Raw genomic sequence first — 25,634 nt, forward strand, 5'->3', positions numbered from 1 at the left:
TTAAGCCTGTGCCCATAGGTCCAATGCTAAAATTTTGAGAAATCACCCTTCAAATAAACATGATCCACTGCGAGTTATTCCTTCGTTAAGTAAACTCTCCAGTACTTCAGTTGAAGGTTGAGGTCACTGTGAAGCAGGCTTCAAAACTATACAGCAGGAGTATAACACGGTCTGCTGTTAAACATGTGAAGTGGATGGAAGCACAAGAAGAGATAAAAGCTGCTCTAATGGAGCGAAAGGCAAAAAAATGTGGTTTTCTATTTCATCTGCACTATTACAGCAAACACCAGAGTCATCACCCAGTGCTGGAGAAAAACGAAACTTTAAAGTCTCATCAGCATGTCAGCATCCCCACACAATTGCTGTATATGCTGCAGCTGTAATTACATCCCCACTCAGCACTCCATGCACCATGACCTTTTCTACACACACACTCATTGTCTCAATCAAACCGAGGCCCATTGCTCTGCGATTTAAATGGACCACTTTGGCTTGGCCAAAAAAAAGCAAAATATGTGCATTAATAAATGGCATCATTTGGGAAATCTGCAGGACTTTAACTATCATTATGAGTAGACAACTCTGACAAGGAGATACAATACCCCTGATAGGCACCATCATAGGTTATAATCAAAATATATGCAAATGATACAGCCGTCTTCCACTCTGTGCTGCAGTGCCACTCGTCTTTTTGCCTCCTAGGGAACTCTCCTGTCAGCTCTCAGGCTGAAGGACTGGAGTGATAGCAGAGAGCCTTGTTTATTTAACATGCCACTGAAACAGCAGTGGTGAGGAGGAGGGACCAGATGGAGGAGCGGAACAGGCAGGGCATCAATCGAGAGAAAGTTATTGTCCTCCCAGTCACTCGCCTGAGAAAGCGTTTACTGTGTGATGGGCCAACAAAGAATCACAACCTCCCCCCACCCCCCGAGAATAAAGCACAACAAAAGTGCACACTCATCTGTCAAAAAGTAATGACTAAAGTTTGATACAGACATTCTTCTTATACTTCAGGCTAGGCTGTCAGTCTACAAAACACAGGGCTCCATCAGGGTTGAAAAATCCTTAATCAGGCCAGTAAAAATTATATAACTGACCGTTAAGGATCTATATCTTAAAGCAAATGAGGAAAAAAGGAGTGCTCTACTTGCAACCAAGGCGCTGTCGATTGAGTCTCAATCAGTTTCAGTTCTAAGATACATACAGAATGTCTGCTATACAATACTGGCATCAAAACAAGGACTTCAGAAAGAGATTCTCCCATCGCATTAAAGTATTTATGAAATAGCAAAGAAACAAATACTTCACTGCTAATGTTCCCCTAAGTTGTTAAAAGAAATTTAGTCAAATGCGTATCCCGAAAATAAGCAACAAAACAAACACTTTTGTTTTTGTTCCCATTTTTCATGAGCTGAACTCAGTGTTTTCTAAGTACATAAAAGGCCTATCTCTCTCAAATATTGTTCACAAATACGTCTAAATATGTGTTAGTGGGGATAATCCATAATTCATCCACCTCACAAATGTGGCATATCAAGATGTTAATGACAGCATGATTACTGCACAGGTGTGCCTTAAGTTGGCCACAATAAAGAGCCACTCCAAAATGTGCAATTTGACTGTATTGGTAGGTCCTGGGTGTCCGAAAACGAGTAAGTATCCAGTGCGACCACCATTTGCCTCAAATACGCCGATCCAGAGCAACCCAAACAATGGGTCACATGTCCGGTGGGTATCCTGGCCATGGGATGTTTTCAGCATCCAGCAATTGTGCACAGATCCTTGCAACATGAGGCCGTGCATCATGCTGCAAAATGAGGTGATGGTCACAACAATGGGCCATCTCTGTCCATTCCAAATGCCATATCTTTGAGTTTGGTATTGTATTTGGTATTTGGTATTGTAAGTGAGAGATTATTTGCTGATACATCACCAAATATGGCCGCACGGTGGTCTAGTGTTGGCCAACACAGTAACAGCTCGGAGATCAGGAAGACCTGGGTTCGATTCTCCCCTGGGCATTTCTGTGTGGAGTTTGCATTTTCTCCCCGTGTGCACGTGGGTTTTCTCCGGGGTACTCCGGCTTCCTCCCACATTCCAAAAACATGCAGGTGAGGTTAATTGGAGACTCTAAATTGCCCATAGGTATGAATGTGAGTGTGAATGGTTGTTTGTCTATATGTGCCCTGCGATTGGCTGGCGACCAGTCCAGGGTGTACCCCGCCTGTCGCCCGAAGTCAGCTGGGATAGGCTCCAGCATGCCCCCGCGACCCCAATGAGGAAGAAGCGGTATAGAAAATGGATGGATGGATGGATCACCGAATATGTCAAGACATCACATAATATTAACGTAGGTAAAAATGAAATCCTGAACACTTAGGACAGGAAAATGCTTTCCACTGAAAACACATAAAAATTGTGTTCAATGCAGGCACACATCACAACCTAATAAAGGACACAGCACTGTTCTTGGCTGTGTTGGATACTGTTTCTCCATCAAAGTGAACATTTACTAAACCACTAGTAATGTGACGTACAGAATTGCTTAAAATATGGCTTTGGACGAAACAAGCACATGGGTGCAAATGCATGCAGTGTTTTTATTTTATTTTTTTCCCCCACAAAGCGCCCACAGAACTACTGGGCTGGCGTGCATATGCTTTGAACAGGGATCATTTTGACAACGCACAGAAAAAAAACATTCCCATTTTCAACAGATCAGTGTGGTGTAAACTTACCCTGAATGTGTTTTTCTTTAGCCCTTGCCACCCCCCAGCAAGAGAGCATATAAACGGTGATGAAAACATAATCTCCACGGTGGAGGTAATGAATCGAACATGGCCAAAGAGTCCAACCAAAATGCCTCCCCCCCCCCACATGTGGCTCATTGAGACAAAATGCAAACAGACACACACAAGTATGTGCCCCTCTTCTATGAAATGACACCCCATTTTGTTCTCATTTAAGCCTTTTATATTCTGAACCTGCGTGAGGTACAAAAGGTATAAAGCTGTCTTGGATCATTAAATTGCACATTCTCTTTCTTCTCTCAGAATGTGTTTGTTGGCACTCACAGCGGTGAGAGCTGACACATTCGACAGAGGGGGTTCCTTCACGCCTTTCAGCCTTCTTCAGGATGGTGGGCTGCTCGCTGGTGCCTGGGGCAGCAAAAACCATGCCTGTCACCACTTGACAGGCCAATCCAGAATCCCAGTCATCGGGAGGAATGATTGATGATATTATGTGCTCATACAGGATCTGAATGCCACCACACTCATGTGATTTAATCCCCGCTTTTACATCCAACAAGCCTCAAAAGCAGATGGATGGTATAGCTCCAAACCATTGGGGATGGATGGACATCAAGACCAACATTACTAACCATCTCTCCAAACCAGTACACACAAGCCAGTGTAATTCGTTCATATAATTCATAGCATGCTGTAGCAAACTGAAAGGGAATTTTATTCAGATCGTCACATCATTTTGAATGAAAGAACATGTGAAAGAAAAGAAACAAAGAAGTGATTTGTTGAGGGGAAAGCTGAGAGCCAGTTCCCATGATACTCATTTATGCCCCTGTGTTGAAAGCTGTTCATGATTTACTTTTGAAAAAAAAAAGCAATTTCTAAAATCAAATTGCTTTATATGCCTATTAATTCTGCAGCATACACGCAAAACGTTTGAGACATACTTTCTATTTGGCAACACTGACCCCTTGTGGTGTTTTGAGAAAAATAAGACAAAACATTATTTTTCCTCACAAATAAATGTTAGCCTTGTGTACAAAATGAAAACACAATAGCAAGGCCGAGCGTTGACAGTCAGCCTGCGGAGGCAAACATCAGCAAGCAAGTAAAAGCAAATCTATGAAAATGCAGAGCAACACAACCTACATTAAAGCATCCCTCCGCCAGTCAGACCACAAATACTGCTTTGTACTTGGACAGCATATAAAGAATAGCTGGATGATTGTAACAGCAACCTTCAATTTCACTTAAGCACTGCAGGGCGGAATAGTTAGTGAAATATCACCAAAGTGAATAAAATGTCCTTCAAGCAAACTGACAACAGTACCGCAGACTGAGTATGACATATTTGAGTGATGATGCAACTCACACAAATCATTGGTTCAAATATGAAAGGACAGTTTCAGTTTCTGCAATGCCATTAAAAGAACACCTACCTGGGCATCTGAAGACATAAGTGACCTCACGCCAAAGAAGAGAATGCATCACCCGGGCGACAAATTAGCGTCAATATCACTCTACCACGTTATCATCAATCTCTCTGTGGAAAGACAAAAGCATCTATCCACACTAAATTGTGAAATCAATGAAATCGCTCTTGCTGTGAGGAATTGGGCCACGACTGATGTGTGGCTGAGTAATGTGAAATCTATCACAGGTTAGTAGTGCACATGGCCCGTACAAGACCAGATACTCCAAAACTTTGTACTGATGACTAGGAGAGTCACTCTTTTAGAATGTATGTCTAAAATGTATGTCTCAAACATTTCAATTGGTTTTTGAAGCTTTGAGTCTTTTGGAGGTCTCCCAATTCCTGTGTGGTGCCGTTACCATGGCTACAAATGTCCCCATCTACTGTATCTGTGAATTTGAGTAAAATGCAGTTTACTTGTTCAAACACATACTGTCACATGGGAGTGTGTTCGCTTGTCACGAAAATACTCTTCACTGTGTGGGCTCGGCCGCAGAGAGGAAGCTCAAATGTCGGATAGCTGCGGTAACTCTCTGGACAACATCTACAGCATAGGAGGTGTGCCAGTGCGGTGTGTGTGTGTGTGTGTGTGTGCCGTTTTTTTTATCCATGAATTTCGTTCAACATTACTGACAGACACAAAACATTTCTGTATAAGCAAAACCCATCAGTGTTCACTTTATCATGTGTTCAAGACTTAAACTGTAAAATGAAACACCAAGTCTAGAGTGAAACAATAAAAACAGCTTCATCCAACGCTTGGCTGCGCAATTCTGCAAAAGATTTGAATGACAGTTTTCTTGCTTAGAATTGAGATTGTGATTCTCAGAGACGTTTTTTTTTCTCCCACACGCACGCATGCGCACACGTGTAAGAGAAATCAAACTGTTTTTTTTATTATTATCAGCATTATCATTACTTTCTGATGTTCTTCATGGAACGTCCCGGAAGGACGGCTGACAGGGGATTTTCTTGATAGAAAGGATGAAAATAATCCATCAAGTCAAAAGCACGCTCGCTCACTCGACAGTGCATTGATGCGCGTAATAAAGACAAATCAAAGAAGATAAGTCAATTCATTCATGTGCTCGCTCCTCTCGCGCCTGTCAGCAGACAGAACCGGGGCAGTAATGTCAACTCGCCCTGGCCAGAGAGGCTCGCTGGAGGATGGGGAGAGTGATGAGGAAGTGTCGAGTGCCAAACTAATGACAGTACGGCGTAAGTCTTTGGGTAAAAGGGCAGCGTAGGCTTGTTCATTTTTTTTATCGTCATTTAGAAATTAGATTACATGTTTTTGTGCAGTCCTAATCCAAGGCCCTATCTAACTAGCGCCAGCGGCCGGCGCGCTGGCCCTAGCCTGGGCATTTCGCTGGTAGCCCAGGCTCTCTCGTTGTTTATAAGACACTGTCAACCGATTGCTTCTCTCACGATACCCGGTGCATGTCTCCACAATCGATTAATCTAAAGATTTATGGCTGATTATTATCGATACAGGAGTATTTTCCCGGTGAATCAGAATCATTCGCTCCTCAAACCGTACATCTGGTCGCATCGGTTTATCGTTCACATCCCTACAGCGAAGTAGGATTCTTTCTTTATAAATTGAAAATTTTCATAGTTTAGAGCATTGTAAACCTGTTTAAGACCTTCTAAATATGGTTTTTAACATTATTAGAGCCGAGCCATCTAGACATGAAATAGCATCCCTATAGTCTCCTTTACACACGTATTACCCAATATAGCAGACATTATAACAATAAGACATATTAGAAATCAATCAGCCTATTTCTTGTTTTTTTTCTGGACAGCTTACTTCCTGTAGTGGCTATTTTCTCATCAATGTAACATTACTGACACTTAGTGACCAGTGTAGGATACTCAATAATCACGTCTTTGAATGCGTCATTTGAATGCTTTACATTTGTATTTTCATTCATTTATTTGTTTGTATGCTCGAAACAACCAAGAATGAGTAAAATCTAATTAAATATACACATTTTTGACTAAGAAAAGGCTGTAGTCAATCACAAAACAACAATAATTATTAAGGTATGTATTTTGAAAAACCGCCAAAGAGCGACGCCGTGAAATTCAAACTGTGAAGTAGCAAAGGACGACTGTACAGCAGGAATATTAAATTCAATATATTACAAGAGCCTGTCCATATTTGAAGACATTAAAAACCTTACCTTAGGCCACTTAGGATTCAGGTCACAAGCTTTTTCAGCATCGTCCAGTGCAGCCTGGTGTTGGCCCAGCTTGAGAAGCGCAGCAGACCGGTTACTGTACAGAATACAGTTCTGTGGGTCCGCTTTTAAGGCATCGCTGTATAACTCAACGGCTGTCTTAAAGTCCCCCCGCTGACACGCCTCGTTGCTCCGCTGTACTTTCTCCATAAAATCGGCTTTGGTGAGACTACACTTGGTCCCGATGTCTCCTGAAACACAACGCACAGGTCGACCTGCAGCCCGAGAGTTGGAGGTTGAAGCCTGGAGAGATGAAATGAGAGGACAAAATAAGTAACAGCAAGTCATTACTGAAAGACTCATTATTAAAGTTGCTGTCCTTCTTTGGCTCCACATTAAACCATTGTTAAACCAAAAAATTATAACACCACCATTGGCTAGCATATGTCTATATTTGTCACAATTCAAAGTTAAACTCCGCCTCGAATAAAACAATTGCCTGTCAAGGCTTTTATTCGCCACTGTCTCGTATACACGTGCATGCCTGTAGCACATTCACATACGCAAAAGCAGTCTCAGAGAAGCGAACGACAATTTTGATACTGTAGACTGTGCATTACATGGAAGATGATGGCTAGCAGGGCTATACCATTTTAGAGCTTGAAAGTGGGACATGTTTTCCCTTGTAAGAGAAAACAAATTCCTTTAACATGTTTGCCACACAGGCAGGAGATCGGGAAAATCTGGGTTCGAATCTCCGTTGCGCATCTCTGTGTGGCGTTTGCATGTTTTCCCCGTGCGTGCGTGGGTTTTTTCCGGGTACTACGGTTTCCTTCCACATTCCAAAAACATGCATGTTAGGTTAATTGGCGATTCTAAATTGTCCATAGGTATGAATGTGAGTGTGAATGGTTGTTTGTCTATATGTGCCCTGCGATTGGCTGGCGACCAGTCCAGGGTGTACCCCGCCTCTCGGCCGAAGTCAAAACATGTGTGGTTGTATGTTGTCTGTTTGGGAGATGGCAGCCTAAGTTTTGTTTTATGTTAGATCACTTAGAACAGCACATAATGACAAAAAGACAAAATGAATTCATCTTTTAGAGATTTGAAAAACGTATTTAAAAAAACAGTGACGGGCTACTGTCCAGTTAAGTCCTTGTATTGCTTTTGTAGTTTGCAGTGGTGAACAACTGCACTACAACACAATTTGGTGTTCTGTGTCAACATACGTTTATGATGCAACCGATACAAACTACAACCACAATGATAACCATATTGTTAAATGATTAACTCTCTGTGAGTGTCAACCTCAAGTGAGTATCTTTGCAAAATAATCATATCAGATCTCATTAGACTGTGCAGGCATCCAGTAACAGCCATATGCTTGTGCTTAATTTATTGACTGCTTCTTTTCAGTTTCCAGTTTACGCAGTCAGTATCAGTGTGCAAAAGAGCTATGAAAACACCGAGGACACGGGTCATTTGTCCTAATGCAACTGTATGAAGGTTAAACGATAACGCAACATGAATATGGTTCACACAAATATGACAACATTACAAATTAGCTCAATGAGACTCCGCATAAGAGATCTGTTGATCTGCAATAAATTCAATTTATATTTCAGCTCAATAATGGAATTTGCCACTTTATGAAAATGCAGATTAATTAGTTCTAACTTGAAAAAAAAAAAATTTTTAAAGGTGCAGTATCTCATAAAAGTGAGTACTGTACACCCCTCACCTTTCGGCAATCATTATTATTCTACTATATCTTGCTAAGGGACAATACTATAGAAATTAAATGTGGATATACTTTAGAGTAGTCAGTGTACAAAGTTTGCAAAGCAGTGTAGATTTACTATCCACTGAAAATGTCTCAACACAGTCATTATTGTCTGGCATATCTGGTAACACACAGGAGGACCAACATATTTGTGTCCTGTCTGCAAGCATTGGGGTGGTAGGGTCTTGGGCTGCATGAGCTCTGCTGGCATGTGGGAGCTGTGGTTCATTGACGTTAACATTAATTCCAACATGTATTGTGACAAAGCATGATCCCCTCCCTTGGGAAACTGGCAGCTTTCCAACATGGTCATGAGCCCAAACACACCTCCCAGATGAAGTGCCTTGATGAGGAAGCTGAAAATGGTGGAGCGGCCAAGCATGTCTTCTCCAGACCTGAACCCAATTGAACATCTGTGTGGCATCTTCAGGCAGAAGTCAAGCAAAGGTGTCCACCAGTTTCATGATGTAATCATAGAGGAGTGGAAATGGATTCCGGTAACAGCCTGTGCAGATCTGGTGAATTCCAAGCCCAAGAGGATTAAGGCAGTGCTAGCCAATGGTGCTCACGCTAAATATGCACACTTTGGACACGATTTGGACATGTTCACTGTGAGGTGCTCTCACATAATGACTGTGTGTTGACTAATTTGCAGAGGGCAGTAACACATCAATACAGCAATCCCTCGCCACTTGGCGCTCTCAATTTTGATTTTTCAACAATATATTAATTAATCAATTGTGCTGTTCTGGTTCGTGGTTGAATATGGCCTATTATTAGTAAAACATATATTTAATTTTACGTATTGTTTGGCTAAATTAAGCATTTTCAAGCATAAAAATGGCTAAAATAACTAAAATACAAATATAAAGCATTCAAAAACAATTTGATATGTAGTAGGGATGAGCGAGTACACCACTATCTGTATCTGTATCTGCATCTGTATCTGTATCTGTTCACCCATCTAAATTATCTGTATCCGTACCTGTACTCAGAGTGGGTGGGGCATACACAAAGAGTGGGCGTGGTTTAACCGGAAATGGGTGGTGCTTAAATCGGTACATTATTTGAAGTCTGAAATTGACATGGATTGATCAGAAGTTGCTATATTTGTTTATTATTCAGCTGTATGTGTACTGTGTATGTGTGTAAACAATCTGTAACACTATTATTTAATTGTTTTTTAATGATCTGTGTGAAGTTGGTGATTCATGCAAACATCCAGTGATGACAAACAGGAAAATAATCTGACGCACGAGCCCTATACAGCTGTCTTGTGAAATGCACCGCGTACGTTACTAAACAAGTTTGTGACTGATGCAACACAAGCCTGCACAGCGCTGTCTTGTCAAATGTACCGCGTACTTTACGAAACAATGAATGAGGCACAGATCAACTCCCCGGGCTCCAGCCTGCACAGTCTGCCTCGGGAAGGGCGGTCGTTGTGTGTGGCTGGTGAATCACAGAGCGTGAAGAGTGAATACATAACAAGGATTTTCTTTCATCACTCTTACGAACAATGACGAGATGTACTCGTTTCACGCTCACGTATTCGACAAAAATGCATTATCTGTAACGGATACACTAATCCCTAATATGTAGTATTCTACACTGACCACTAGGTGTCAGTAATGTTATTGTAATGTTCGGTGAGACACAAGCACCAGACTTGATCGCTGGAACAACAGGCTTTTACTAAAGGTTTGAATTTCCCCACAAAAGGCACAATAATCCCTAATAAAAATCCCTAATAAAAACACGGGCCACTGTTGCGGCCGCAACCCACTCCAAGCTAAAACTCAACTCTGAATCCGCAACATCACTTGCTGTACACCCCCACTCAGCTCCCCAAACACCAGAACACATTTACAGCAACAAAAACAAGCATGAGTCTTATTTACGTCTAATATGTCCTATTTTCTTTTATTATGCCTCCTGCATTGGGTAATATGAGTGTGAAGGTGACTATAGGGATGTTATTTCGTGTCTAGAGGGCTTATCACTTATCACAGTCGGGTCTGGAACCAATTAACCGCGATAAACAAGGAATTACTGTACTCATTTCCAAGCTGTACACTGACTACTCTAAATTATATCAAAGTTTTACTGAAATTGTCCATTCTCCTATTGCCCATTGAGAAGATATGAGAAAATGATGGCTAGATATTGCTGAAATGTGAGCTGTGTACTCACTTATGTGAGATACTTTAAGGTTAGGTCTCAGGGAGGCTGTTCACGTTCCTATTCAGCTCGTCGCCATAGTAACTACCAGACAAACCATACAAATAAATGACAAACGAGTCTTAAAAGTAGCCATTTATCCATTAGCAATGATGGGTTACTGAGTATTACTGGGTCACGAAAGTCTTCTCTAGTTGCATGTGATTGAGCCGCCCTCCCTTCCACCATCACCACCACCTCCTCCTACTCCTCACCACACCTCCTCCTCAAAGTGAATTCTGGGATATGGGCAGGCTTGGTAATTACTTCCAGAGGCTGAGAGAACAGAACACAAGCAGGCATGCGGGCTTTGCGTAGTGAGGAAATATAGCTTTGAAATGCAGTGGCACGTTTCTTGTGATTTCTGGCCATTGTTTTTTTTTATTTGCATAGCCATTAATACACTGAAATTATTCATTTAGAAATTCATGCAGTAGGTCCAACTGCGTGGCACCTCATCTCTCAGTAAAATTAAAACAAGAATCGCTCAAAGATATATTTGATTAGTAGTGTTTCATTTTTTGACGCTTTTCTTTCTCTGCTACGTTCTCTATTCTTTTCTCTTCAATTAGAAAATGGTGACAGTTAAACAAAGGAAGTGAAGGGGTAAGCCAGGGGTGTCCAAACCTTTTCCACCACAGGCCACATACTGAAAAATCAGAAGATGCAGGGGGCCGCTTTGATATTATTTATAGATTTTTCTTAAGTTCAGAAAAAGGCAAAGAAAATGTTTATACTGACATGTTTCAGAACAAAAGTTGTATTAGTATCAACATTTCAGCTTGTCATCACATTATGCCTTTTTGCTCATTTTTTCTTTTTGTTTTTGTTTAATTTTATTACAACATTGTGCTGCGGGCCATTGAAAAACAAGCCACGAATATGCAAGTGCCCCCCAGGCCGCACTTTGGACACCCCTGATTTGAGCAAATGAAATATTGTGTGAACATGTAAAAGATATGGTGGGAATAATAAACTCTGCTTCTTCCTACTTCCATTCGGTCATGTTGACGTGATGTTCTAATTTATTTTGCATGTTTGAAACAAATAAACCATAGCATACTATAGAATACCAGATCTATACATTTTAAAAGAAAGCTTACTGATTAGGAAGGAGGACCAAATTAAAGTGAGAATGATGATTATAATGTGATATTCTGTAACAATAATATATATAATTGTATATAATAAAGGGGTTACACTCCACAGTTATTTGGATTACATTCATACATTTCCATTTAAATTAGGAAACAAATATACAAGACGCTCCTGCATGATATTAGCTTTGTATTCCTGCACAAAAACAGTTGTACTGTAGTTTGACTCAACTACTGCATCTAAACTCAACTTTATGTTGGTTATCGTGTGCACGCACACACACACTGTGCACGACATTACAGCATGCTTCACTGGAAAATCGATCAATAAACATTCTTTGACGAGGTTGTTCATTTCCGGTGCACGGCGCGTGTTAAAAGGTGTTGTGTGGACACTAGAATGAACACAACGGCAAAGATGGCAGCTTCGTCGTGTGCGGCCACTCGTCTTGTTTTAATCCATTTACCTTTTCTTTCAGAGTCGCTTGTTTCTCCATCCTGGCTTCGGTTCTTCGTTCTTCTCATCCCATCACACTCCTCCACGACTTTTATTTCAACACAAGGTTTCGTGTAAGCAGAAAGGTTCGGGGGGGAAAAAGCCCACGGATGTCCACGTAGCAGTGGAAAGTCGACAGAGTGAATAGAAAGTCCACAAAATGAGAAGTGTAAGTTGTTCTCAGCAGAAAGTTCTCTCAAGCATAGTGCGCCATGTTGTCAAATCTTTTCCTTTTTTTCTTTTCCTGCTGTTGCCATAGAGGCCGACTTCTGAACGCTGTGAGGTGGCAGCCTCAGTCAGGACATAAACACACACTTTATCAACTAAGCTCTCTTCGACTGCTTTTAATACACGTTTTTTTTTTTAAACTTGATTTCAACCAAAGAGCTGTTTTGTAGGCTCCCACTCAATTTCAAACATAGGCGCCACGGGAATCTGCTGGGGTGATGGGTTAGAATAAGTGATACCTTCATTAGGTCCCGGCGATACTGCCAATTTTGGTAATGATCTGATACCAGGTTCATACAGGGACCGTATCGCTCTCCGATACCGATACTTTTTACTTGAATTTTTTTTTCAAGATCATTAAATTCAATTTGCCTTTAATTTGTTGATCATGATTATAGTATCAATGAACTTATTTGTTATATACAAGTGCATGTCAATAAATTATATTGTACACAAGTTAATTGATTTCAAGAGTTCAATTAAGAAAAAAAAAGACCAATTAAAGTCTCAGTATTTACAGTTCATTTGCTGATTCGAGCACGAACCAGTAGTTTAAAATATTGAAATTCTATTGAAATTTTTCTTATTTCCTGAGATACTGATTTGCGGTTTATTAGCTGTAAGATAAAATCATTTTTGCAAAATAAAAAGCAAAAACTATAGTCTCCAATTCCAATCCCTCCTGTGTCCAAGGATGTATTCCCTGAGTTTGGAAACAATATAACACAGTATATAAACGCACGGTGGCCGAGTGGCTAGCATGTTGGCCACACAGTCAGGAGAGCTGGAAGATCTGTGTTCTTGTAATCTCTGTTGGAGATCTCCATGTGGTGTTTGTTCTCCCCATGTGTGCGTTGATTTTCTTCAGCTACTACGGTTGTTAGGTTAATTGGCGACTCTAAATTGTCCACAGGTATGAATGTGAGTGTGAATGATAGTCTATATGTGCCCTGCGATTGGCTGGCGACCAGTCCAAGCTAGACGCCCAAGGTCAGCTGGGATAGGCCCCAGCATACCCCTGCAACCCCCCTTAATGAGGATTAAGCGGCACAGAAAAATAATGAAGTATATGAATATAACAATATCAGCAATGTAACAACATGGACACCACAACAATAACAAAAAAAAAAATTATATCATGTTAGTGTTGATTTGTTACTGATACCTTTATCCACCTGAACAGTTTGTATGTCTACATCAGTGTTTTACTTTTGCGGGGTTTCATCATCTTGCATAATTGCAGCAGATGAAGATTTATTTTTGAAACAATACAATGGTAAGTCAAAAAGCAATAAGGTGCATACAGTGCCGCAGCATAGCCAGCACCAATGGGCAAAGGAAGTGTTGTCCCTGTTGTCCCTTTTCTCCATTCTGCGAGTACAGCATTAAAAAAAAAAAAACTTGCACCCCTTACTCAAAGGACACAAACAAAATACTGATACAATTACCCATCCATCCGTTTATCCTCACTAGGGTTGCGGGGGTACACTGGAGCATACATGGAAATAAATAAATACTCGGAAAGATCACATTTGAGGGTTGCATGTGAGCGATTCTTTGATCAGGACAGCCATTGTTGGGATATCACCAAATAAGACAAGCCCTGAATGATGCAGCCTCTGAATTTGGTTAGGAAAAAAAAACAGGATTTTTCATGTCACAATAATGTGTCACATTGTTTTGTGCGACAATGTAAAAACATATTCTTTTTGCCGAGTAAAATCAAGCTTCAGAGCAATGTGAAAATTAGGTCTAACAAATGTTTATTGTGCACAGCAATTATGGTAGAACATTGTCATCAGTTTCAAGACAGGCTGTTGAGACAGGAGCTACAAAGACAAAACTGCATGTGTTTTGTGTTACTGTATTATTTTGGCAAAACTGACTCAACCTCAACTATCGACATACCACTGAAAGATTGCATGTGGTAGTTTGATCTGCTTGCAAAGCTGGATCACAAACATTTCTCACATGTTAGCAAATTTGAGAGAGCCGTGTTGTCGTGCCTCTTGTATGTTAGTGTAGTGTTGTACCACCTGGGGGCGCTGCAAGATTAACCATTGCAGGAGAAGCCTTGACAGATCTTGTGCTTTGGATCACTCAGTTGTTTTGACTAGCGCAGGCATCACCAACCTTTAAGAAATAGAGAGCTACTTCTTAGGTACTGATTTATGCGAAGGGCTACCAGTTAGATACACACTTATGAAATAGCCAGTTGCTCATTTTACCTTTAACTATGTTAATAATTAATGATATTCACCTATGTGCGGTCTTCTTTCAGCTCGTAGTGCGCTGCCCTGTGGGTAGTTAGCATGGTTGGTTGTGTGAGACACTGTGCCGCTTTGCCGTCACCACAGTTGCCCCGCAAATGAGACACACGCGGGCTCCTTTTTACAGTGGCAACCAAAAACTCCCCTTCATCGTGAAAGTTGTTTTCTTTCTTTTTTCTGAAATCATTTTGGGCGGTCTGTCATCTCATTTTCGCTGCGCCCGCTAGCTTGTTTCCACCGGTTTGTATGATCTCCACAAACGCTACGTTTTGGTCACGCGCACAATACCGACCTTTGAACTATACCAGGTCAGAGTTCATTTATATTACCAATTTTTAAAGTGTTTTTAATACATATTGTCATTTACAGTTTACATGTACAGTAAGTGTGACTTAAACAAGAAAAGCAACCCCAAAAAATGTTATGCAGCTCACTGGTGAGTGGTGCTATCCGAGCTATTTTTAGAACAGGCTAGCTGGCCACTCATGTGGTCCTTAGGGGCGACCTGGTGCCTGCAGGCACCGAGTTGGTGACCCCTGAACTATCAGGTCAAAGAAAGAAATTCAGAAAGTCCTGCGGTCATCGCTTCAGATTGTTGTCGGTGCAGCACAGTTCACATAACAAATGATAGTATCAAAAATTCTGTCTTTACCGAGATATGAATGCTTATTTTTCAATGACACTTTCAGTATTCATTTAACATTAGGTTATGTATTCATGTACGCTACATTGAAAAATGTTTGTGTGTTTGTCCAACTCTGTTTAGTTGCGGGCTACTTCCTTGTTCATTGAAGTTGCAGACTGGGGGACGCCGTTATGATTTTGGCGGGGTGGACTGTTCCTTTGAACCCATGGTGACTCAACCTGTAATAATAAATTCCTGTATAAGCGCCATATGGTAGAGAAATGAACATTCAATTGACAGGCAGCAGCTCTGGTGGACATTCCTGCAGTCAGCATGCCAACTACATAGTCCCTCAACACATCTTTGGCATTGCGCTGTGTGATAAAACTGCACATTTTGCAGTGGCCTTTTATTGCGGCCAGCCCAAGGGACACCTGTGCAAAAATAATGCTGTCGAATCATCATGATATGCCACACCTGTGAGGTGGATTAATTATGAATGCTCACTAACACAGATTTAGACAGATTTGTGAACAATGTTTCAGAGAAATAAGCCTTTCGTGTACACGGAAAAAGTTTTAGATACGAGTTCAGCTCATGAAAGATGGTAGCAAAAACAAGTGTTGCATTTATATTTCTGTCGCTGTGAAAAGTTGTCAAACAAAACGACTGTAGTGGCTTATGCACTACATGTTATATACAGTCGTCCTTCGCCACATCACAGTTCAAATTTCGCAGCTTCACTCACTGTTTTTCAAAATAAATAATTCAATTATTGACACTTGTCAACCTATTATTAGTCAAAAATATGCATTTTTAATAAAAATATTGCCCTAAATGAAGCATTTTCAAGCATAAAAATGGCTAACTGAATGAAAATACAAATATTAGGCATTCAGAACACACATTCAAAGACATAACATGTAGGATTCTACACTGGTCACTAGGTTTCGGTAATGTTACATTGACGAGGCAACAGCCACAGCAGGAAGTACGCTGTGCAGAAAAAGACAAGGAGCTCTACCAATGCTAACGTCTGAGTCTATGTTATGTCTAATACTGTATGTCCTGTTATTATGCCTAATATATTGGGTAATATGAGTGTAAAGGTGACTATAGTGGTATTATTTCACATCTAGAGGGCTGTAGTCATGTTAAAAAGCATATTTAGAAGGTCTTTAACAGTTTTTCTATGCTCTATAAAAATATTCCATTTATAAATAAGAAATTCCCACTTATGGTCGAGTCTGAAACCAATGAGATAACCAATGTGATAAATGAGCGATTACTGTATTGTGGTTGTAATTTTCTGTGATGCATTACTGTTATGTAACATAGAGAAGTTTCTTTTTTTTTTAAATAACTTATTTATACATGAGAGGGTGTTAATAATAGAAACACCACTTGGTATGATCCAGTACAGGGGCCTGTTGCACAAAAGTAGGATTCAGACATCCAGAAGAAATGACTGAGCTCAGCTCATCCAACCCAAAACAAGAGCGTCAAGCTTAATTGGTTGCATAAAGCCCAAACCAGTATGAGTACAAAGGGATTAATCAAGCCAGGTGAAACCAATCCCGGATCAGTGCGCATACTTCCTTAAATAGACCCCTCTTTCGATCACAGTCACAGATTGACCATAGCGACGATAGTGGCATAGTTTCCCCCGACAGAAGCAAAAATACTCAGAGGCTTACAAGGAGGCAAAACAGCAAATAAAAAAGAAAGGCCACAAAACAAAGAGAGAAAGCGTGGCAGAGGTGATCTGCAAAACTACACACTCACTGCTCCATTGAAACCGTCAGAATTAAAATCCAAATAGTTCATCAAGGCTATATTTGTTGCTTGTTTAACAAATCTGGAACAGCAGTGTACAGTAATATGTATTTATTGCTTTATTAGCACATTACCATTACTCGCTGGTAGCTTCAACATAGGTTTCCCCTCGAGTGCTAAGCCTTCTGGGTAATGTAGTACACATCCACATTAATCAACACTAACATCTCCGAAAAAGTAGTCGCACTGTGATTATGAATCCGTTGAAATTGTAGGTCAAATTGACTGCAGATGTGAGTGAAATTGTGTAAATATAACTCCATCAGCCTGTAAACTCTTTTATCTTGCAGTTGTGTAATTTGTATTTATATGGGATGTGTATTTTATATATATACACCATCGTATATCGGAGACTGTAAATTATCTAATCAACAGAAATATTTATTAAAATAATAAATAAATGATTGCAACGTCACCTAAATTCAATGATTGAAATGAATGATCACAAATGTTTAAATAATAACAGTGGCTGTAGTTGAATGTGATAACAATGTGTAGTGGGCAGTGGAATAATCACTGGTTTCCATTTATGGTGACTGCTGATTGAGATAAGGAATGGTATTAAAAAGATCCTGGACCTCAGCCTGATCTGGAGCAGGCTAACAGAATAAGTCTCCACCATCCTACTTTTGTGAAACCGTATCATGGATAAATTCAGCCAGGATAACCAAGATATCCCGGCTTAGTCCCTTGTACAGTATCTATCCTACTTTAGTGCAACAGGCCGCAGTTCTTCACCACTGCAAGCAAGTAGAAAAAACATAACATATGCCTTAGGTGTACTTAATAAAATGTTCTGTGCCTGTACTTTCAAATTAATCTCCATATTTTATTACATAATTGGTTTTAATGATCCCTTTTAACAGTGCAATAGAGTATACTAGACAGCAATATTTACATCTAAAATGCTCACAAAAGCAGAGTTAGAGGGCCTAATCTCACCCAAAAAGAAGCTTGTGCATAATAAATGCACTTGGTGATATTGTATACATTACTATGGTCTGGCGGTCTTTTAATAGACATTGGTGCAGTGATCCAAAGGCTGCAGCAGACATTGGCACACCGGTTCATTCAGGTTTGAGGCTGTATTCGTGCACTCCTTTTGGTAGTCGAGAATCAGAGCTAAAATAGTGTTGACTCTTTTGGTAACGGCAGGCGTGTGTACAGCTCCTTTAGAGGGGAGACTAGCATGCACAGCGTGTAAAAATGTCATCAACAGGTGTCAAGGGCGCTACAGAGGCCGATCTGAGCCGTAAGAATATTTCTATAACAGAGTTAAGGCTTGGAGACCAAACTCAAAATATTGTCGTCTAACTTGTGTTGCTGACTTTGTGTTACGTTTGACAAACATTTTGCACTTTCTGATCATTATATTTAGGTTATTAAAAGGTATACAAGAAAATGCTATGAGCACACGTTTCTGTTTTTTTTTTTTTTTTTTTTTAAACCCAAGTAGGTCTAATTCTCACAAAAAAAAAATACCAATAGGCAAAGAAAAACAGCCATAATGAGAAAAATGTATTAAAATCCACATTATGACTTCATTAACTTACATGAGAAACTCACCTATCACTGAATTGTTTGTTTTGGAGAAGAAACAAATTCAGAGGATGTTCATTCATCCACAGTTGGGCTTGTCATGGAGGCCCCTGGGGGCATGGCCTGGGAGCACAATGCCAAATTCTGATTGGTCCACAAGTGGGCCTCCTTTGCAGAGCCCACAGCACCAGCAGGTATATATGATGTGCTTTGGTACAACTGTCTGGGAGAGAAAAAGAACATCATTTTGTAACTACATCCTGTTAGCTTTCAGCTTGTGGTAAGTAAAAAAAAAAAAAAAAAAAAAAAAAAAAAAAAAAGGGCATTTGTTTTGTGAGGTTTCTTGCAAAAACCTAAATGCATGATGTGCTACACAGTGATATGAAGACTCATCAGCCTCTGCATGTGGCCACTCCAGTGAGGGAGAGTCTCCCCTTGACTAAAGTGGCAGGAACTTCAGTCTATCTCAAACTGGATTCATCCCAGCCTACAGGCTCCTTTAAGATAAGAGGCATTGGGCACTTATGCAAAACTGTGAGTGATAACGATGGCCTGCCATAATTAACTGAAACTGAACCAACCCAAGTGTATGCAGCCTGATGGTGCATTATCATTCTTGATTTGTTCCATTTTACTTCATTTCTCTAGTGGGCAGATCGAGGGTGCGAGAGGTTCATCTGCTGCTCAGGTGAGCAGCATGAGCAGCACTCAAAATGAGTGTTCGCTGCTGTGTTAAGAGTTTAACTACTGCATGGTTGTTACAGGAGGAAACGCAGGCATGGCTGCAGCCTATTCTGCCCGCCAGCTGGGCATACCTGCAACCATTGTCATTCCCAGTGTCACCCCAAACCCCACAGTGGACCGTCTGAGGGATGAGGGTGCCACCGTGGTCATTCATGGCAAGGTCAGTTGATTATGCATCATTTTTAATGAATGGATTTGGGTACAAAATAGTGAGTAGGTCAGTAAACACTACACTTGTCCTTTTCAGGCTCTTAATGAAAGCATAGAGTATGGACAGCTGCTGGTGGCCAACAACCCAGGCTGGATATTCATATCTCCCTTTGACGACCCCCTCATCTGGTGAATCTTTCCTTCTACTTTCTAAAGTGTGTGTCCCAATGAATAAAAATTAACTTCCTATTGTGATTATTAGGGAATAGTGTGTTATCATGCTGCTGAAGGCATCACGTCACAAACATGAGTCAAACACACTTACTGTATGAGTGTTTCAGTAGATGCTTGCAGTAAGTAGCCAAGGTCAAGTGACAATGACGGCGTCCGTGCTTGCAGGGAGGGCCACACATCTCTGGTGAAGGAGCTGGAGCAAGACATGAATGAGAAGCCAGGGGCCATCGTGCTGTCAGTGGGAGGTGGAGGACTGCTGAACGGGGTGGTTGAGGGGTTACGGCGTGCCAGTTGGGCTGATGTGCCCATCATCGCCATGGAAACCATAGGAGCTCATAGCCTCAGTGCAACCATGAAGGCAGGGGAGCTTGTCACCTTACCCGCTATCACCAGGTGCACAGCCGTTTCCACAATAAGCTCCCATGTGGTTATTTTGTGGCTAAAATTTTCACTCTCCAGTGTTGCCACCACACTTGGCCTGACAAGGGTCTCTGCACAGACTCTTAAGCTGGTGGAGGAGCACACAGTCTTCTCAGAAGTAATCACAGACCAGGAGGCAGTAAAGGCTGTGGAGCGCTTCGTAGGTGAGTACACGCTACAACCACATTACCAAAAAAAAAAAAAAAAACAGAAGTGAGGCTGACCTCGTATGGGTGTCTCCTCCATGCGCAGATGATGAGAAGGTTCTGGTGGAGCCCGCCTGTGGTGCTGCACTCGCTGCTGTGTACAGTGGTGTCATCAAAAGGCTGCAGAATGACGGCAAGCTGGAGCAGCAGCTAGGACCAGTGGTCATTGTAGTGTGTGGTGGAAACAACATCAGCATGGAGCAGCTGCAGAGGTTGAAAAAACAGCTCGGTGTTATCTAGCATGCCATTGCTTTTTTTCTTCCTGCTTCTCCATCATCTGCTCGGAAAATCTGTTCCATTGTGCTCCATAGACCGAATCATTCCACAAAGTGACACACTTACTGAGCACAGGGATGGACAGACTGACAGTGAAACTGAGCTGCTGGAAGCATATTTATCTGTAAAAAAAAATGTACTTTTTGTGTTGTCTTGGTTATGCACTATATTTCAATAGTATGACAATTGGAGAAAATCAAAGCTATACATTACTGCTTGTGTGAATGCACTTCTATTTTTTTTGTACTTTTTAACTGTACAGCCTTATAAAACAATAAATTGTATTTCTGATTATTGCAAATCCTTTAGTTTTACATGAATAAGTAACATACAGTGGTACTCTGGTTTTCATAATCCATTCAAAAAGGCCAGTCAAAAACTGAAGCAATCTTGCCCATAAGAAATCATGTAAATCCATTTACGGTAATCCCTCGTTCCTAACTGTAATATGTGAATTTCCTTATTTATAAATTGAATATTATCATAGCTAGCATAAAAAAAAACTTGTTTACGACCTTCTCAATAATTTTTTTCATATTATTAGAGCCCTCTAGACATGACATAACACCTCATAGCCATCTTTTCACTCGTACATCATTCAAACCATCTTTGAATGCATCTTCCGGATGCCTTATAATTTGTATTTTAGTTCATTTAGCCATTTTATGGTTGAAAATACTTCATTTAGGCACAAACAAATGCTTCAATATGCGCACTTTTTGATAACTAAAAGGGCCATATTCCACCACTACAGAACATGATTTGTTAAAATATATTTTTGAAAATCCATGACCAAGAAGCTGTGAAATCTGAACTACGAGACACCCCAAAAAGGTTGTTTTACATGCAGAAAGCAATGCTAAATAATTACGACAAATTAAACCGGTAAAAAAAAAAAAAGTAACATCACTTTTACCTTTTTGAAGACTATTGTTGGCAAATATGGTGAGTGGTGAGGGAGAAGGGAGTGGATGGAAGGGAGGGGACGGGGATAGAGGAAGGAGGTTATTGTATGGAGGGGAACTCCCCCTCCATAAGGACTTCAGATTTTAAAGCCCTATTCGGGGTGACTTCCCTCTTTTGTCTTTTACTGTTACCGGACCCCTGTGGCAATGAACTATCTAGACAGTTGTGTTTGTGGCGTCTCTTTAAGATTTGCCGAAAATGGGACAAGGCACTGTCATTGAACATGTTGCAGAGACGGCTTGCAACAGCTTTGTTAGGGTGATGTTTCTCCACAAAACGTTGCACCTCGCTCCACTTGGCACACATGTCCTTAATCAGTGAAGAAGGCACGTTCTCCCCTCTCTCCTCCTCCTCATCTGAAGCAATGTCCTCTGCCGCCGTCTGTTGCTGTTCCACTTGAAGTTCTTGCAGCTCTTCAGTGGTTAGCTCTTCACTGTGGTCGTTCACCAACTCTTCCACGTCCTGGCCACTCACATCCAACCCTAAGGACTTCCCCAAGGACACGATACACTCCACAATAGGTGTACGGTTATCAGGGTCTGCCTCACACCCTTCAAATTCCTTCTTGACGCATTCTGGCCACAATTTTCTCCAAGCTGAGTTTATGCTTCTTGAAGTCACTCCCTGCCAAGCCTTATCTATTAGGCTTATGCAGTTGAGGATATTGAAGTGATTGCTCCAGAATTCTCTTAAAGTCAATTCAGTGTCTGATGTCACTTCAAAGCACCTTTGAAACAGTGCTTTGGAGTAGAGTTTTTTGAAGTTTGAAATGACCTGCTGGTCCATGGGCTGGATGAGGGGAGCGGTATTAGGGGGCAAGAACATCACTGTGATGAAGCTAAACTCTTCCAACAATTGGTCTTCCAAGCCTGCAGGATGAGCAGGAGCATCATCCATCACTAGGAGGCACTTGAGAGGTAAATTATTTTCTAGGAGGTATTTCTTAACCCCGGGACCAAACTCTTCATTGACCCACTCAATGAAAATGTGACTTGTGACCCATGCCTTGGCATTAGACTTCCACGTCACACACAATGTACTCTTTATAACATTGTTTTTCTTGAAGACTCTGGGATTTTCAGAGTGATACACGAGTAAAGGCTTCACTTTGAAATCCCCACTAGCGTTAGCACAAAACAACAGAGTTAGCCTGTCCTGCATGGGTTTATGTCCTGGCAGTTCCTTTTCCTCCTGAGCGATGAAGGTCCTCTTTGGCATTTTCTTCCAAAATAGGCCTGTTTCATCACAATTAAAGACTTGTTGGGGGAGGAATCCTTCAGCGTCGACACAGTCCTTGAATTCCTTAACGAAGTCTTTGGCGGCACTCTGGTCGGAATTTGCAGGCTCGCCTTGCTTTACGACAGTGTTCATGCCTGTTCTTTTCTTAAAATTTTCGTACCAGCCTCGACTGGCCTTAAATTCGCTAACAGCATCACTCGTTGCAGGCACGTTCTTGGAAAGATCCGCATGCAACAGCCTTGCCTTTTCGCATATTACGGGCTCCGAAACACGATCTCCCGCCAACCTCCTTTCGGTGATCCACACCCACAACAACTTCTCAACATCTTCGATCGTTTGTGATCTCTGTTTTGTTAACACCGTCACTCCTTTCGCAACATTAGCCTCCTTGATTTCGTCTTTCCTGTTCAGGATAGAACTTATTGTTGATGCAGACTTCCCATACATCCTGGCGAGATCGGCCACGCGGACGCCATCTTCGTACTTTGCTATGAGTTCTTTCTTGAATTCAATAGTGTTTCTCACCCTCTTTGACAAATTGCGGTCACTCGCAACTTTCTTTGGTCCCATGGCGGCTTATTTAGCAGTGACAAGCAATATCAAATGCACTAAGACTAGGTCACAAACGCGTGGAATGCTTTGTTTGAGCACTCGTTTCCGCGGAATGATACAAAGCAGTGTTGCCAGATGGAAATGTACAAATCGTCGTACCAGGATGTTAAATTCTTATACGAGCAAAATTATCGTACATCCCGATTTGGCGTTGCTAAAGACCAGCTGCTGCAGTAAAACATTACAACAGACCGTATATAGTGTAGCTTATAGTGCAGTTTTACCTTTAAATGACAGGTACTGTTGGAAAAAGCTACCACTGGCAGAACAACGCCTGCACCTGGCTTTACAGAGGCACTTAAGTCAAAGCAAGACATCAGGTACAGTGTTGTATGTATCCAGTTTGTATTTGCTAATAGCCTTGTATTAAATGGGTGACATTTGTACAATTGTGGAATTTTCATACAGCATATAGATGGTGAAATTATCATACGTCTGGCAACGCTGGTGTAACCCGTCTGGTCAGCTCCTGCGTATTCCCGGGATCTAACCAGGGTCCAGCGAAGGACAGAGTCAAGAGCCCAGACGCTAGACACCGATCTAAAAACTCAAGCTATCAAATTCAATTGCGACTCTTAAAGCGTCAGGGAGTATGGTTTACCAACGTACAGTTGTGGCCAAAAGTTTTGGGACCAACCTAAAATTTTGCTCTTCAGTAACTTTGCTGCTTTGTATTTCACTTTTGTTAGCCCCACAGAAAATATTTTTTTTTCAGTCTATAACACACGTAAAATGTTTTCTTAAAAAAAATACTGAGGCTGCAGAGTTACTGAAGAAATTTAAATCACTCTCAAAACGTTCACACAGCTTCAGACATCGAGCTAAAAGCTCCAGCTATCAGTTACACTGACAAACGGACTAGGTTGGTACAGGCAATGTTGTATGAAAACCGGGGCTAAATTTGGGCAAAATGTTTTGGCGAAGACCAAATCATCCAAAAACGGGTGTTCTAAAACCGAGGTTTGACTGTAGTTAGAGAGATTCCCAATAGGACAGTATTCTAACTATCACATATGGTTGTATACATTCATTCGTTTTCTATGCTGCTTAGTCCTCACTGGGGGGGTATGATGGAACCTTTCCCAGCTGACTTTTGGCAAGAGGCAGGGTACACCCTGGACTGGACGCCAGCTAAAATGTTTTTGGACATGTGGGAGGAAACTGGAGTACTCGGAGAAAACCCACGCACGCACAGCGAGAACATGCAAACTCCACAAAGAGATTCGAACCCAGAGCTTCCCAATCTATTGACTACGTGGCCTGTGCAGGCTTGGTTCTATACTAAATATGGTTTTGTATGAGAATCAGAATCACCTTTATTGGCCAAGTAGGCTTACACAAACAAATAATTAGACTTATATTACCATCCATCCATCCATTTTCTATACCGCTTCATCCTCATTAGGGTCGTGGGGGCATGCTGATGCCTATCCCAGCTGACTTCGGGCGACAGGCGGGGTACACCCTGGACTGGTCGCCAGCCAATCGCAGTGACTATTACATATATATATATATATATATATATATATACACATACATACACATATATATACATACACACACACACACAGTATATATATAGACTGTATATATAGTGAATGGTCGGTTGTCTATATGCGCCCTGTGAAAGCACAAAGCATGACCACTCACTACAAGTAGAAACAGTGTGGTACATAATGTACAGTACATGACAACACGTCGTGTATGCTAACATCGCACTGTACCGCTTCGTCAACATACCTCCGTGTCACAAAACACGCATGGAGGATGTTTGTGGGTCAGTTGCATGTTGCATGACTGCAGCACGACACTTTTGTGACTTGACACTTCAACAAAAGTCCTGGTGTCGGATAGGCTGACACGTTGGGGATGTGGCGCTTTTCCTGGCCTGCTATTGGTCAGAAGGCGGTGGACGCTTGTGTTACAAAGAACGGAGACAGCTACTGGAATGTAGCTTCATTTAAACCAGTACATACTGGATGTAGGAGACATTCCTTTTGTGTCTTGTACAATAGGACCTGTTGAACCATTGCTCCTGTTCATACGCAATGTAGTGACGTTGCAGATAAATGATGTGGGTGCTTTTGACTGTATGAAATAATAGTGCTGAATGTAAAGCCACACTGAATGAGAGCCACCTTAAACGGGTGTGGTCCAGCAGGCTGCTTTGAAAAGGTCTCCTGTTTACAAGGGTTTAGTCATGTAACAGTGATAGGGGTCGTACACAAAAAGGGAGGCCTATAGGAAACAAATGCAGGCATCATTCATTAAGCACCATTTTGTCAT

The 25,634-nt window shown here is 41.3% G+C and overlaps 3 protein-coding genes across 4 annotated transcripts in view; 1 reads left to right on the plus strand and 2 right to left on the minus strand.

Moving 5' to 3' along the window:
* Positions 1-12,227, minus strand: part of LOC129179425 (tetratricopeptide repeat protein 28-like) — a 234,345-nt gene extending 222,118 nt beyond the window's left edge. For both annotated transcript variants that reach the window (XM_054772637.1, XM_054772636.1), the window contains exons 1-2: positions 11,975-12,227; positions 6,411-6,710 (exon numbers count right to left, since the gene is read on the minus strand). In XM_054772637.1, the coding sequence (XP_054628612.1) occupies positions 6,411-6,710; positions 11,975-12,004 (330 nt within the window). In that variant the 5' untranslated portion in view covers positions 12,005-12,227. The remainder of the gene's footprint in view (positions 1-6,410; positions 6,711-11,974) is intronic.
* A 1,664-nt stretch (positions 12,228-13,891) lies between these two features.
* LOC129179325 (tigger transposable element-derived protein 1-like) lies at positions 13,892-23,692 on the minus strand. The gene is made up of 5 exons (XM_054772439.1): positions 21,448-23,692; positions 20,274-20,459; positions 19,721-20,137; positions 18,529-18,724; positions 13,892-15,365 (listed from the first exon to the last, which is right to left on the minus strand). The coding sequence occupies exon 1, from the start codon at positions 23,304-23,306 to the stop codon at positions 21,537-21,539; it is 1,770 nt and encodes a 589-aa protein (XP_054628414.1). The 5' UTR covers positions 23,307-23,692; the 3' UTR covers positions 13,892-15,365; positions 18,529-18,724; positions 19,721-20,137; positions 20,274-20,459; positions 21,448-21,536.
* LOC129179326 (L-serine dehydratase/L-threonine deaminase-like) lies at positions 18,883-20,766 on the plus strand. The gene is made up of 7 exons (XM_054772440.1): positions 18,883-19,035; positions 19,150-19,189; positions 19,266-19,405; positions 19,493-19,584; positions 19,795-20,022; positions 20,089-20,213; positions 20,302-20,766. The coding sequence occupies exons 1-7, from the start codon at positions 18,883-18,885 to the stop codon at positions 20,493-20,495; spliced, it is 972 nt and encodes a 323-aa protein (XP_054628415.1). The 3' UTR covers positions 20,496-20,766.
* Positions 23,693-25,634: the final 1,942 nt, after the last annotated feature.

The sequence above is a fragment of the Dunckerocampus dactyliophorus genome, chromosome 4 (genome assembly GCF_027744805.1).
Source record: "Dunckerocampus dactyliophorus isolate RoL2022-P2 chromosome 4, RoL_Ddac_1.1, whole genome shotgun sequence".
Lineage (NCBI taxonomy): Eukaryota > Metazoa > Chordata > Actinopteri > Syngnathiformes > Syngnathidae > Dunckerocampus > Dunckerocampus dactyliophorus.

Coding starts and splice junctions, on each gene's coding strand:
- LOC129179326 (XM_054772440.1), top strand. CDS start 18,883: ATGAAGACTCATCAGCCTCTGCATGTGGCCACTCCAGTGAGGGAGAGT. Junction 19,406..19,492: donor CCGTGGTCATTCATGGCAAG/GTCAGTTGATTA, acceptor TGTCCTTTTCAG/GCTCTTAATGAAAGCATAGA. Junction 20,023..20,088: donor ACCTTACCCGCTATCACCAG/GTGCACAGCCGT, acceptor TTCACTCTCCAG/TGTTGCCACCACACTTGGCC.
- LOC129179325 (XM_054772439.1), bottom strand. CDS start 23,306: ATGGGACCAAAGAAAGTTGCGAGTGACCGCAATTTGTCAAAGAGGGTG.